This window comes from Podarcis vaucheri (assembly GCF_965113315.1).
Source record: "Podarcis vaucheri genome assembly, chromosome: 2".
Lineage (NCBI taxonomy): Eukaryota > Metazoa > Chordata > Lepidosauria > Squamata > Lacertidae > Podarcis > Podarcis vaucheri.
The window spans coordinates 88,446,372-88,462,311 of record NC_138760.1 but is presented as its reverse complement, the minus strand read 5'-3'; the positions used below and the strand labels follow the sequence as shown (position 1 = coordinate 88,462,311).

At 41.2% G+C, this 15,940-nt stretch overlaps 1 protein-coding gene across 17 annotated transcripts in view; it reads right to left on the bottom strand.

Annotated features, from left to right (window-relative positions):
• Positions 1-15,075, bottom strand: part of SLMAP (sarcolemma associated protein) — an 89,520-nt gene extending 74,445 nt beyond the window's left edge. For all 17 annotated transcript variants that reach the window (XM_082209475.1, XM_082209465.1, XM_082209477.1 and 14 more), the window contains exon 1: positions 13,809-15,075. In XM_082209475.1, coding sequence (XP_082065601.1) covers positions 13,809-14,006 — 198 coding nt within the window. In that variant the 5' untranslated portion in view covers positions 14,007-15,075. The remainder of the gene's footprint in view (positions 1-13,808) is intronic.
• Positions 15,076-15,940: the final 865 nt, after the last annotated feature.

The following is a 15,940-nucleotide window of genomic DNA, read 5'->3' as shown; positions in this document are numbered from 1 at the left end:
GATCTTTTTGGCCACCAAAGCAAAAAGGGCGACTTTATGAGTCACTGAAGTGTTTACATCGCTAAGAAGCCATAGGACCTTCTCTGCTGGGGAAGACATCTTTCATGTACAGGTGGTGAGAAATTGCCTCCTGGGTCCCATGTATAGTGGACAACATAGTAAATAGTGCAAGATGTCTTCCACCTGTGCTTGCCTACATATACAGAGTCTGTCTCCGTATGGTACCCTGTTATATCATCCGTCTAGGATGGCAGAGGGCATTGGATTGAATCGGATGGGATTGGAAAGCAAAACTGTTCGACAACTATGGCTTTAAAACTATGCTGCATCATGAGATAATAGAGAGGAATTAAGACCTCTAAAAAAGCTGAGAGGATACCAGCCAAACAATGAGATGCCCCAATTGATCACGGGAGAATCAATATCTGATCAACCACAAAGTCTGCTGTGCAGCCTTGGGCAAATCATTCATGGCTTGAAACCTACACAATCCTACATAGCTGTTTTAAAAATAATATCTAATTCCATATATGCTGCCCTCAACTCCTTCAAGGAAAAGCAGGACACAAAAGGGTGTAAATTAATATTGTATTTACTTGATTCTAATGTTCACCTTTTTTGGCCAAATTATGTTGTGAAAATTAAGGTGCACATTAGATTCGAAGGCACATTTACATTCACCAGTAAATACTTTTTTTGGTTTCAAGGTTCTGAAAATTGAAGTGCACATTAAATTTGATGGCACATTAGACTTGAGTAAATACAGTATTTTCAGTTAGACCTCAAGGTCCCATTATAATTCCAAGAATACCTGTTATAATGATCAATACATTTCCATCCTCAACATAAACAGAACTATGAATCTTTATCATGTTAGAAAAGTTAAAGAGCTCCAAGGCAATATCCTACACATAGGGAAAACTGATCCACTAAAACAAGGAAGGAAAACTGGAGATGCATTAAAAAAAAAAGAGTTCATTTCAGACTGCAAAATGGTGTTCAGTATGTGTAATTTCTGGCAAAGGAACTGAGATGCCTTTTTTCCTGAAAAAATGCACCACCTAGGACCACCAACAGAATCGCTGCTGAGAAAATACATCATGCAGCTTGTTGGATCAGAAATGGAACAAACAACAAAATGTTAAGCAAGATCAAGAGAAAAACTCTTCTCTTCTCTTCCAGCGTACTACTGTAGAAGAGATGTGCATAGAAGTTGAAGTTTCAGACATTATAATATATTCACTGCAATATACACAGTATATAGCATATTATGTGCCATATAACACGGGTGAGCATTCCAAATGCCAATCACAGAATGCAGATTTGTTGTGTTTACCAAATGCTGTCTGGGTTTTCTTCCTGGTAGAAGTTCTATTCTTCTATGATTGGGTGATGCTTTGGAGAAGCCTTCAAGGATAGTCTCAGGAGCACTTCAAAGAAAGAAGTGAAAATTCCCTATGCATTTGCCAATCACCATGCACAGTCTTCAGATTACAACTACAGCCACTCTGCTGTATTTAAAAGCTACAGTTGAGGCTCTCTCTCAACTGATACTTGACATCAACACCTTCACTGTGACCCCTCCATCCAACTGATTTTATCCTCTAAAATCACACTTATTCAAATGTTTATAATGCATTTTATAATGAATGGTTTTTAATTAACTGGTCAACAGTAAGATGCCATTCACTGCTGCAGTTGCCAAGTTTCCAAACAAGGCAAAAGGCTTCCCACTGTCAACGATTTCAATAAAATAATTGATTTACAAATCAAGCAGTGAAAAAGAAGGTAGAATCTATGGAGGTAAACTTACAAATGTCAACACAGCTTCAAATATTTTAAAGGGCAAAATCCAAGTTGTCAATGAAACACCAGCAGAAGTCATTCAACAAGACCATTGCCGCTTGAGAAGACTCGCTATGCACAAGTGAAAAGAAAGAAACAGCAGGAGATCCCTGTGACTCAAAATGCATTGATTCAAGGAGTAAAAGCAAGCAAAATTAAAAATTGCCACAATCTAGAATAAAAGTTCATAGTTAAGTAGAACTTTACTTTCCCAGAAGTCATTATTAAATGTGATCAATCAGCAACTACAACACATACCATCCCTGATAATTGCCCCATGCTAGCTGGGATTGAGGAGACCTGTATTTCAGCAACATCTGAAGAGCCACAGCTTAGCCACCCCTCTTCTAAACAATGACAGTCTTAGGGCAAATCATGATCTATAGTAATCAGGTCAGTCCCCAAGATTTACACTGCAATGGGGTTTCCATTTACAAAAACAAACAAATATTTTATTTGGAAAGTATCAGACAAGCCTTTCGACAATCTTATCTGGTGTGTTAACTTTTCCATGAAAGCAGGTTCCCAAATATGGTGGTGCCAAGAGTTTAAGCAAATGGGTCACAAGCTTTCCACTGGCAATTTCCAGTAGTTATGAGTGACATCTCTTTCGTGCAATAACCTTTTCAACTGTTAAGGAAAAAGCATAGTAAAGACACCAACACAGGATTAACAATTATAAAGTTATTTTGTTAATTGTTTGGCCGCTCTGTGCTCAAAATCTGGATATAACCCCATGGGGGCTATCATATGATAGAATTAACCTTGTATATTGTAACATTACCACCAACATGGTGGACACATTTTAATTCCACCACATATACAAAAATGCCTCTTTAATTTTAGAGGAAATTGCAATTGAAAAGGCAGTGTCTCATAAATACAACTGGACCAACACCTATTTGCTGCTTTTCTACAAAGAAGAGCCTTTTTGACTAAGAGATTAAACACAGCCTTATCCATGAATCGGAAAGGGAAACTGGAGCTCAGCTGCTTCCTAAGTGTTTTATCAACTTGGAACTATACCTGATCATTCCCTAGGTATTCATAGTAGTCAAGATAAATGAGTGTGATCCAACAGTCACTCCATCAATGAAAGGATCTTCTGCTTATAGAAGAAACAAATGAATTCCATTCCCTGAACAATTACATTGAATCCCACTCTACAAGACTTTTATCAGTTTGTACTGTCAAGATTGGAGCCAGGAATGCATCTTCTTTTAATCCCATGGATTCAGGATTATGTAACTAGATAATAGAAGTAATAGTTTCTTCTAAACAGGGTGTCTTTTTTATTTTACTACTTTTTAAAATCAATGCTTATTGTTGTAATAAACTTATGACTGTTTTTTGAGGTATGCTTGAAAAGCAATACATAAATACCTACACACACACACACACACACACACACACACACACAGACAGTTTGTTCTTTGCTATGAGTCATGTCTTTGTCATGGATATTGAAAGCACTTTCATATAAGAATGCAAACCTCCTGGATTGAAAGCCAGTTTGCCCCAACCCCAGTGAAGAATTATTGGCACAGCCTTTAGGTAACTGCTACACCTGTGCTACGAGGGTGAAAATCTGGTTTATTTTTAATCTCAACACTGAAACAAAGAGAAATACACCAAACTGGTGAACTTTTATCTTCGCATAACAACCCTATTGTGTGTTTAGCAATTCTTTTTACAACAGTCACAAACACTGCAAGTAGCCTATGGCATGAGTGTTTTTATACCGATACTGACAAAAGTTTTTACATTGAAAGAGAAGTGTAGAACCCACCCACAAGTATAGGGCCACCCACAAGCAGTGGCCAGGGGGCAATTAAACATTGACAGGAACACCCCTTTGTTATCCCTTTCTACCATCATCTCATTTCTCTCTCTCTTTTTCTTTCTGCTCCCCGCCCCCAAAAGGGGTCACAAAGTGGGGGGAAATACCTTCTAACACAAAAAAACCAACCTTGTTTGGTTGTTTCTTGCCAATCTCAATTTAACAATAAAACCACTGTGGATATCAAAAAGAATCTAAGTGTGTGTAAAAATATCTTCAGTGGCATCGGATGAATAAACACTGAGTGAAGAACTTCAGACAATGCATTCATCACCGCATAGGAAATCTGCTTTGTCCTGGGATAAGCATGGAGATTAAAAAAAAACTGACCCTCAGCCACAAGCCAGGCCTGCCTACTGTCCCCAGCAGAGAGACTGAGTGTTTCTTGTTCTAGTGATGTATGCTTGTTTCCACCAGCCATGGGACACTTTGGGTGGGCTTCACCAAGGGGGGAAGCCCTGCAGAAGGCAATGGTGCCAGCAGGCCCAGTGACAGAGCAGGCAGCATGACCAGGGACCCCTTCCTGTCTCCAAGGCAGCTTTGCTCACTGCCCAGCTTGCCACTGCCTGTTTGTACATTTGCATACAATCCTTCAGTTAAATGGCTCCAAAGAAGTTGACAATAAAACAAATAATAAAATTAGCATGTTCTTTTATTGGATGGCAAAAAGCTTTAAAAACGTTTAGTTGAAAACTCAGGCCTGTACGTAGTTCATTCAATGGATACAACCTGGATAGATTGCTATTTAGTGAGAAGTCCCCTGTACTTACATCTCTACAATCCTATGGATGTTTAACAACATCAAATAGGTACATTCTGAAATGGTAACAGCAGGAAACAGATTGAGCTAATTCTTCACTGCTGTTTTCCACTGTGTTGAAAATATAGTGTTTTAGCACTCCCGACAGTCAAAGAAACGGAGATTTCCCTTCTGCTCCATGGTTGCAGTTTCAAAAGGCACTTACAAACTGGGTATATCAATGTTTTCTACATATTCTTTCCTTGGTGCTGAATCTGACCCAGTTTATAGCTGTCCTTCCCAAAATGCCACCCCCATGTATATTATGATTAGCTTAAGAACTAATTAAATTATACCTCTTTTACATTCTGTGCTCATCCCAAATGAGTCATAGTAATTAACAAAGAACCACTTCCAATATCTGGTAAAATGGTGGGGCAATGGGGCAAATTTGCCACCCTGCAATTAGGCAGCAATGCTACACAAACCTTCATGTGGCTGAACCAGGCCTTAAGAGACTCAAGAATACACTGAGAATATCCAAATATCTGTGTGTACTCTTCTGCTCACTTTTCTGTACCAAATATTTATGTCAAGAAATGATTCACTTCAAACATAATCAACATTTAATTTGTGAGATAATTAATGGCTTTTTCTTTCTTTTAACACCTGGATTTCTAAGCCAGTTTCTCTAGAACAATCACATGTTCAAATTAAGGAAGACAGTAACTCACTTGTGTCTAATAAACAGCACTAAAGAAAATCATAAACGTGTATACAATATCAGCTTCAGTTTTAATATGATACCCTAAGAGTGAAGTTAGGTGTGATATTAAAAAACAGAAGCATACAATTGACTGCCTTAGCATTGTGTGCATGATCCTCAGGCTCTGAGATCAGAAACATCCATTTTCATTTTTAATTAACCACAATTAATTAGTTCATATAAACCCTAAGCTGTACTTAATCATAAAACTATGGCTTTGTAAAAGAAGCCAACCTTCTAAACCATCATTTGAAGCTGGTTTGTTCCCTTAAGCCAGGATAGCCAATATGGGACCCTCCAATTGTTGGGATTATAACTTCCATCATTCTTGACAACTTGCCATGCTGGATGGGACTGATGGGAGTTGGAATCCAACAACATCTATAGGGCACTATGTTGACTACTCCTGCTCTAACGTCTGAGGATGATTCATTTAACATTAATCCATTGTCTGAGCAAGGCTAAAGTGAAAGGACATCTTCCTAATGTATTGTGTCAAAAGTATGGAGATGGTGACATGGAATTCAGTAGTCCCAATGTGGGAGCCTCGAAGAAGCAATGTTTTTGCCTAATTCTTCTAATCATTTATGTTACAGCTGAATATGAACTTTTGAATACAAACTGTCAATCAGTAATTTTGTTGTGGAAGAAACTACCTATCAAATACAACCTTCTGTAAAAGGTTAAATATTTATACGATCTGAAGGTAAACCAGAGAAACTAGCTATCAGCCAGAGAACTGTCAACCCACAACAGTTGGCCTGTTTCATTTTTCTTATACTAACAAGAATGAAGGAAATAAAAACTGTTTAATTGCTATGAGAATGAGCTGCAGTGAACCTCAGGCTACTGTCACCAGCTTTCCTCTGGCTCAGTCAGAAATTGAAGTGTTCACTTCCATTTTTTATTAACTGCACTTTAGTGTTATGTTCAACCCCTGAACATAGTTAATCTTAACCACTTTTTGTTGAAATAAGTCAGTTTCACAATCCTCTTCTGCTCCTTTGCACCACAATAAATCAAGGTTTATCATGATGTCTAAAATGTAGTCATTATGTTAGATCAGGGCTGCAGAACCTTTGGCACTCCACATGTTGCTGCTCTCCAACTCCAATCATCCCTGAACACCTAACTGTGTCATCTCCTGCTAGAGGGAATAACTAGATCTTCACAGATCTAGGTAAACTACCTGTGCTATAAAACTAACCACTTGAAACCATGGGCACATTTGGAAATCTGAGAAATTGCTATGGGAGCTACCACAAATTGGCTGGCATGGAGCCTGGCTAGTCACAAAGAACAAGTATGCTATTTTCCCTCACTATGGTCCTAGGATGGCCAAAGACATAGAAGAGTACTGCAAGAACTGTGCTAGATGCAGCCAGAAAAGAACTTCCTTCACTGAGCAGCTAACCTTCCTTATATAACAGGCTTCCTCAAGCTCGGCCCTCCAGATGTTTTGAGACTACAATTCCCATCACCCCTGACCACTGGTCATGCTAGCTAGGGATCATGGGAGTTGTAGGCCAAAAACATCTGGAGGGCTGAGGTTGAGGAAGCCTGTTATAGAACTACAGAAGCACTCTTGGAGTAAAGCCTGTATGGACTTGAGACTGACAGCAAAATGTTAGCAATACAGTATCCTTGCAATGAAAGATCACTTTTCTCACTATGGCCAGCCAGGGACCTTGGTCTAGCCAAGGACCAACATGGCAGTCCTGCAGCAGAGATGCTATGCGAGAGAGTCTTGGCTTATTATTGATTGCTCAAAATGTATTCAATCAGATGAGGTTGACGGTCCTTTTGCACATGGTAAAGGATGTTGTGTGACTTCCAAATTCCTGCAAGCCTTGCAGGTATTAGGAAGTCATACAACACTCCTTACCATGTGCAAAAGGCCCATCAACCTAAGAGGTTCAATAAAATTTTACTTGATATGCTTGGTTTATTAGAATCCACAAGAAAGGGAAAATGGAGTCAACACCTTATGCATGCATTCAATTGTACAATAAATTATGCCACAGGACTTTCCCCTTACTATATATGGGCTACCTTTGTGTTTGGAGAAGCTGCTTGCTGCCCTATGGAGTCTGCAGACTTTAAATATTCTGCACTGATGAAAGAACACGGGAAGAGGCCTATCAGTTAGCCTATAAAACAGCAAGTCAATTTAGCATCCACAACAAACTTGGATATGATCAGCAGGTTCAACACTGGGACAGACAGGAGACCAGATTGTCCTCCATAATTTAGGAATGCCTGAAAAGTACAAAAATAGTTGCCCAATAGAAATCTGAGCCATATCTGATTCAGAGAAAGTTCTTGAACGACTGATATACAAGGTGGTACCTAAAGGTGGGTGTGGTCCTGTGAAAATATTTCATAGGAATAATTTACTACCCCCCAAAACAACTTATTGGCCAACCTCTTTAAACCACCCAGGGCAACCATAATTGTGCAAAGATGCAAGGCAGACACAATGACAAATATCTTCCAACGCATGTCAAGCAACTTACCTGTAGACTCTCCAGGAACTCCACAGCTACTCCACTAAGAAAAAACTGTTTCTGATTAAGATGAACTGAGCTAACTGATAGTTTACCACCATTACTACTTGGATATTAAGCCTCAGTTTAAATCCTGAAGCAGAACCCTTTCAATCCTACACATCTACCTTCCTGTCATTTGATGACCCAAGAGGAATTGGTGCCTGAGGTTCCTGACCTGAAGGAAGAAGATTAAGTGCTAAAAACAACTGCTTATATTAAGGAAGAAAACAGTGCCTCAATCCATGGACAGAGGGATAAAATGCTTTGTGAACCTTCACCCCAAGCAACCTTAGTCGATCTACCATTTGAGAGAGGGCCAGTAACAATTTAAGAGTTATGAAACCTGTTATCAGGTTAATTTATGATGAATCTGCAATTTTACACCATACTTATACACCAGTAGCAGAGGGGTTTAGCTTTTAGAGTCATGTTAAAACAAGAAGTACCAAAAGACCCAGAAATGCCAGATTGCAAGTCTGCAAGTATAGTATGTGAGAGTTAAAGGAAGCAACGCGTAAGCTGTATTTCAGGTGAAAGAACATGTATGTATATCAATCTATTAGTTGTGCTACAGTTAAGCATATATATGGAATTAAATTGCTATACTTTGTTATGCAGCATAACTATCAGTTACTGATATATTTTCCTTGCCAATATATTTGCTCATTGGAGCTCTAGAATCTGTCTGACTTTGATTGACTGAAAACAATGTCCTCAGTTACTCCAACAGCAAACTCAGGTGCTGAGTGCCAACAACTATGTAATCAAAACGGGCTGCTAAGAAACAGGAGAGAAGTATCAGAATGCTTAGGAGAACCCTGAGGTTTGCTGAAGAAGAAGCCTATAGGAAAAACCTTAATAGGAAAAAACTAAACAAACAAACAAACAAACAAACTCAAAATGCTCAAGGAGGATTGAGCATGCTCAGTAGCCATAAAATACTAAGTACAGTGGTACCTCAGGTTCCAGACGCTTCAGGTTACAGATTCCACTAACCCAGAAATAGTAGCTCGGGTTAAGAACTTTGTTTCAGGATGAGAACAGAAATCGCGTAGCAGCAGCGCAGCGGCAGCGGGAGGCCCCATTAGCTAAAGTGGTGCTTCGGGTTAAGAACAGTTTCAGGTTAAGAACGGACCTCCAGAACAAATTAAGTTCTTAACCCGAGGTACCACTGTACCAGTAACTGTTGAAAGAAATATTCAGAAATGGGAATAGAATGGAATGCACAGGAAGCAGCCATGGCTAGTTCTGAACCCTGAACAGAGGACCCTGCTGCAACATTTTGCTGCAGGTTCCATTTGTCTTTCCTAACTTACACTTCACTTGTATGCTAGCAAATGATGGCCTTCAAATTGAAGTTAATAGGGGGAAATTGCCCATTTGAAGCCCAAGTCAAAAGTCATAAGGTAACATTTTGAGGTTTCGTTAAATTTTAAGTACTGAAACGGTTCAAGTTCAGAACCAAGGCCGTGTGACTGTACTGGATCAGCTCCAACAATTACAGTATTAGCTCTGCAGTAGTGGCTACATTTGGTATCACTGCAGGAAAATCCTGATCAGTAGGCAGTAACATCCCTCAGCTATTAACTGCTGGCATCCACTCTCTTCCAGTTTCTTAAATAAAGTATTTTAACAGTGAAGTTTATTTTAGTTTAAGGTTACAGGCACAATTCCCTCTTCATTGCATAAACCACACAAGCAAAATGTATCAGTTTCATTCCAACTGGGTGTTCTCTCAGTAAATTATAAACCAGCGTCTTGTTTGGTGTCTTCAAACTGAACAGGTTCAATGTCTGGAGGGGGAAATGCCTAAACACACAAGAATTCTTCATATTATCAAAACTCTTAACTTCATTAACCCAAGGAATTGTATCAACTTCAGATTCTATATTTCACTGTTCCTTCCCTGCTTCTGATAGACAAAAGCTGACTAGAACAGAAACATGAATTATTTTACTAACTTTTTGCACTGGAGGATATTAGTCTGTCGTTTTTAAGAACTAGTTATAAAGTTCTCTTTGATATAAATATCTTTATTATGTTTCACGCTAGTTGTTTCCTTTAATACAGACAACTTCAACTTTTCAAAATTTTGTCGTTATGAATTTTCATATCACATATTTTACTACGCATGGGTTTGCCCTTCATCAGCTGACACAGAACTGAGCAATGCTCAGTGTTAATTTACTATGCTTAAGTTGGGAAACACAACAAGTGACATTACAGGACAAGTGACATTTCAGGATCACCACAATCATGGTCATGAGCAGCTGGCTAAAGGTCACCTGCTACAGGTATGCAATCTGTATTAAACTTTTCTATATGCTCTTTATTCTTTCTTCATTCTATGATGGACACTGCAGCACATAAACAGAAGTTCAGCAGGAGTAACTGAGAGCCAGGTATAAGAATCATCCTCCCCCTTACAGCCCTAGTCCACAACAAAGTGTACACATTGTATAACCTATCGTAGTCTCATCAACCACAAGGGCCAGCAGGAGCCAAAACATCCCACAGACTCCCAACCACAAATGAAATCTAGCTGGGCAAGTTTTTTCTGAAAGTCAAACATCTGGGAATCAAAAGTTGCCCGTTTACCCACAGCAAGTTTGTCCCTAAGTGCATATTCCAACTACTAAGACAGTCAAGCTGAATGCATAGGTTTTATAAACGCATACAACTTTTCTGAACAACTTAGCCAAGGCCAGATTCCTTGTGTGGTAGACCTACCAAGCAAGGGCAAGTTCCCAATTGCCTCTAAGCAAGTAGCTTCTAATAAACGCAAGACAAAGTCGTAATTGCCATGGAAGACAAATCCACTACCCATGTGAGGAATTAGGGGTTTTGCATGGAGGGGGCTGGCAATGGAACCCAGGCAGCTTATGCTTTAAACCACTATGCCTGAGGAAGGGAATACTAGCCTAGCCTCTGCTATCTTTCAGTTTCAGAACTGTGGGTACCAACTCCAAAGGCATGATAGAACAGGACCCATAGGGTTTGAAGTGGCCCTGTGATACTGCTGACATGGGCTGGCTCCTAAGTCTGAGCAGCTCTTCAGGTCCAGTTGAGCAGCTCTGAATCCCCTCTTACCTGCAGGCTCAACTAATAGTTTAGCCCAGGCAGCTCTGTTTAAAGATAGGTCAATGTCCCAGCAACTCTACATGTTGCTCTATTGTTCTCCCTTATCTAACCTTATCTAATCAAAGACTGCCTCTCCCCATATAAACCAATCTGGACATCTGTGTTCATCATCTGAGGCCCTTCTTCATGTGTCTCCTTCATGTGAGATCCGGAGGGTGGCAACATGAGAGCGGGCCTTTTCTGCAGTGCCCCCCCCCATTTGTGCAATGCTCTCCCCAGGAAGGTTTGTCTGGCATCTTCCCTATTTATATTTAGGCATTGGACAAAAATGTTCCTCTTCAACCAGACCTTTGGTTGATTAATATTCTACAGCCTTTTAAATGTATTTTAAAAGTTATTATTTTGTTGTTTTTGTTTTAACTACAGTGGTACCTCAGGTTACGTACTTAATTCGTTCCAGAGGTCCGTTCTTAACCTGAAACTGTTCTTAACTTGAAGCACCACTTTAGCTAAAGGGGCCTCCTGCTGCCGCCGCACCGCCGGAGCACAATTTCTGTTCTCATCCTGAAGCAAAGTTCTTAACCCGAGGTACTATTTCTGGGTTAGCGGAGTCTGTAACCTGAAGCATATGTAACCTGAGGTACCACTGTATTTGTGCTTTTACCTTGTATTTTTATCCTGTGAACCACCCTGAGATCTTGTGATGAAGGGCAGTATATAAAATCACCACCACCTCCCATCTGCTACTAGCTCTTAGACTGAAAGGATGAAAGAGAACCATGTGGGCATAGTGCTGCAGTATGTTAAATGCAGCAGTGCCATGAAGAATGTATGTATAGCTCTATCCCATCTCCATTTGTAGGATAAGAAGCAACTGCTCAGACAAGTAAAGCAGAGGGTAAGTGATAACTCCAGAATATTAAGTTGAAAGATTGTAGTAACCACCTTAAGCCTGTATCCTTATTAAACAACAATAAATCTCACCAATAATGCCAACATTCAAAGGCATGGCTATATGCAATCATACATACCCAGTTAAAACACATTTTAAAAATATGTGTTGCCACAAGTTGCCAAAAGCTAAAAATTAGCAAGTAAAGACTGAAATCTTTGGCTCAATTTTCTAATTTTGTTACAGCTGGCCTGTCATTGATATCTCTTGGCAGATAACTTATAAAACAATAATAGTTAACAATAAGTATTCTTAAAAGGACCTGGAAATATTCTGAAAATAATAGTATGGAATATACCAGTCAGAAGGCTGACAAAATACTTTCAATCTATTCCCTCAAGCAAGGAAAACTATCTTTCAAGGTTGAAGACTTCTGCAAAGTAGTAAACCAGGCTGTTACACTGTTATGAGAATGAATGCCAGGCAATGCATTTTGAAATGGTTTATTTTCCTTTCCACATAAAAGTGCTACACTATGTTAATGTTCTTTAATTCACGCTTCAACTTATGAAACTCACCTTTTGACTTGTCCCATCGTGTTTCACTACTGCGCAAAATATAGTAAGACTTTGAACAAACATTCTTAATGCACCCATGCTGTGCCAAATTAAGCAGCCAGCTGGTAATTTTGCTAATATATTAATTAGTAGAGTAGTCTTCAGCAAAACATAAATACTAAACATAGATAACATAAACAGCAGGTGATAAAGACTTACAAAGAGTAGACACATGAGAACATAGCAAAACATTTTTTTTATATAGTTACTGAAAGCACTAGTTAAACCGAAGTCACTTAAGCTATCCCAACTTTAAATTCCTTTCTTAGCATAAAACGCTGATTTGAGTTTCCAGTTCAGTCCCTGCTGGACAAAATCAGGCACTACAAAGCCTCTAAACGTTTAAGCAGCAGATGTCCTCATTGGAAATACCTAGTAGAGGATAAGATGACATGTAGTGTATATGTACCAACTTCATCCTACTTGCAAAAAAGAAAAAATACCTGTGTATTAAAAAAACTCAATTCCCCAATTCCTCTTGATATATCCATATACACAGTCAGGAAATATCGTACAGTTCAATACTGTACCAAGGTAAACCACAACAGCTAGGAAAGCTCTACCCATATTTATGCATCAGCTGCTTAAAATAAAATTATCTATCACTAAAGCTGAAATATTCTTGCCTGAATACATAAAAACCAAATAAACCATAGAAACCAAATACAGCCACATTGCTTTAGATAACCATACTTTGGAGGTGGGATAGTTGCTATATAGAACAACTTTCTAATGCTCCTTTGGTTCCCATAAAATGTTTGAGGTTTGAATTACAATTCAAGAATACTAAAAGCTACAATTATTTCACTAAAAAAACAAAGCAACTATTTCACTTAAGTACTGCACTCCCTGGCATGGCAAGCAAGAACTAGTTGCAACATTAGCTGTACCACTTGATCTTATCAAACTAGAATACCACAGAATTTCAAACCATTGTCATCCAGTGGACCAACAAGAGTTTTGGTATTTGGAGGCAGAAATCAATTTCCACCATAGTTCTAGACTCAAAAGACATACTGAACCAGGAAATAAATACTTAGGAGTAGGAATAAAAACTACTGAATATGCTGTTTGCACACCACAAAATATGTGTTATAGCAGTGTTGAGGGTCAAAGGTATCAGCATTAACAATTGGGGTGGAAGTGCAAGAATCCTGAAGCCACTTCCCAGCTTTGACTATATGTCAATACAATGACATCTCTCAAGAATGTTGGATGAACAAGTGTAATAATTATTTTAAAACACTTTGTGCACGAGTGCTACAAATATAAATAGTAGCCAAAAATCTATCCCCTTATGCAATATTCCATCAGCTGAACTAAAAGAAAAGAAGAGTGTAATTTGCCTCAGGTTGAATAATCATTTTGCTGTACAATTTCAGGTCAATTACAAAGACTTACTAAAGTCAACCAACCATTGATCAAAATAATAAACATCAAGCTCATTATACTTCTCCTTAGAAATATAGATTGCCTTACCTTTCCTGTCTTGTGGTCAAACCAGACAAGTGCATGGTTCCTAGACAAAACCTTACAGTCAAAGGTAGCGTTATTCTGAGCTGGTCGACATCGAGCCACTGAGCGGCCAATTTTGACAGGTTCATCCAGGTAGACATGACGTTCTTGAAATGGGTGAGAGTTCGGGCGGCAAGTGAAGATAGCCAAGGCTGAAGGCATTGAGGATAGATATGTGGTGCCACACCAACCAGGGCAGAAGAGGAACTCTTCTTGATCCAAGCCACCCTCCACAGTTGATAAGCAAAATTTCCACAGCACTTTACATTAAAGCAGGGCAAACATTACCTGCAAGCGAGATCTAACAACTCATACCTTCAGTGTGTGAACTAATGCTGGCAATAATCCAGTAAAAAAGCCCCATTGTTTCTTTTAATAAGGCCGGTAGTAAATCTAAGATGTTCCACTTCAATCCATCTCTCTCAAGAGTATGAACAAGCATCTGAAGACTCAGAAATGAAACAGAACTTGTTAAATTAAGGTGGGGATGGCTATAGATCCAAGTGGATGACTCACACACAAAATACTTGTTCGGGATGCAATTGGCTCTGCTCTCTTCCGTAAACACTGCCCAAGATTTTCCTCAATATAGAGAAACAATGGAAGATTCAGAGAGTGGGAAACAGAAGACTGGAGGTTTACAAGACTGGAGCAAAAACTGGAGAGCCACCAGGAAGACTTTGCAACAAAGGCAGTTCAGCTGATCCAGGAGTAAGTCTGCGGTTCATCTTCTTCACCCATCAACTCACAGTCAGCAATGTGGGAGGATGCCCAACTAATGAGTAGGCTCTCTCCCGCCCCCCTCACCAAGATTGCACAGGCCCAGACTAGATTTTTTTCTTTCTTTCAGGGAGCCAACTGAGCCACCGATCTGATCATTCAGGAAGTGGCAGTTTTATTATTCCCCCACGGAGCTATACCGGGCTTAGTACACCTGGAGATGCATGCCAGACACTGCACGGGGCGGTCTTCTCGAGGGAAGTGAGGGGGGGGGGGGATAAACTGACAGCAGGTTGGGGACGCCTGACGGAAGCCAGAAGTGCCGCGATCGCCCCGACGACGGTCCCGAGCAATGCAGATGCCTGGTCGGCGGAGGGAGCCCGGGGTTGGCGGGATGCTGCCTGGCGGGACTGGCGGAGGGTGGCTCCCGGAGCAAAGGCTGCGGACAGCGAAGGTGGCGCCTGCCTGACGAAGGCCGGTGGCAGCTCCCTCCGTGACTCTGCAGGTGGCTGCTCCTTCCCTTCTCCTGAGGAGGGGAGGGGGGGAGAGAGGCGCCTTTCCGCCCTGCCCTGGCGGGGCTCGCCGCCCCGTTCCCGCCGACGGAGAGGCCTGGAGGCCGGGGCGCCTTCCGAGCGGGGCGCCTCCTTCTCTCTCTCTCAGGCGGCCGCCGGCAGCGAAAACTTTCCCTCGACCTGCGGAAATCAAAACAAACCCGGTCAAGAAGCCTCGGGGGCTCAGGCGGGGCCCGAAACCCCGACGACGACGCCTCTCGCCCGGCCCCGGGGGCTCCGCAGAAGCGCACGCAAGGCGGCCGGGAAGGGGCGGCTGCGGACGGAGCAGGGCGCCCAGCGCCCCTCCCTCCCCACCCACTCTTACCTTCCCAGCAGCAGACGGAGCCGCCATAGTGACTGGAAACCTACCCGGTGTAGCAGCAGCAGCAGCAGCCGCGCTGCCGGGGAGGGGGGGAGGGAGTTGGGAGGGGGGAGGAGGAGCCGCTCGGCGATGGGCCTGGCCAAACCGAGGGCTGACGGCCGCCCATCCGCTACTACGCAGGCGCCTGCCCGTCAGGTGGCACATGCGCACGGAAGTAGGTGAAGGTTTTTTTGCGCTCTCTCCTCCCTCCCCCGCCCCCGCCGTTGGCTCGGCTGGCATTTGCTGCCCTTAACCTAGCGTGGCCTGGCGAATCCGCTTCCGGGTACCCTATGTGGCTCTCTCTCTCTCTATACTGTATATATCTTATAAATAAGAAAGATGATGTAAAAGCCCCTTAGAGACCGAAGAAGAAAGCGCTGCAATTTAAATTTTGCAGATTTTACTTTTTGTGGGGGTGGGGGAGGGAATGCAGATAAGAGATCGCATTCAATATGATCGTGGTC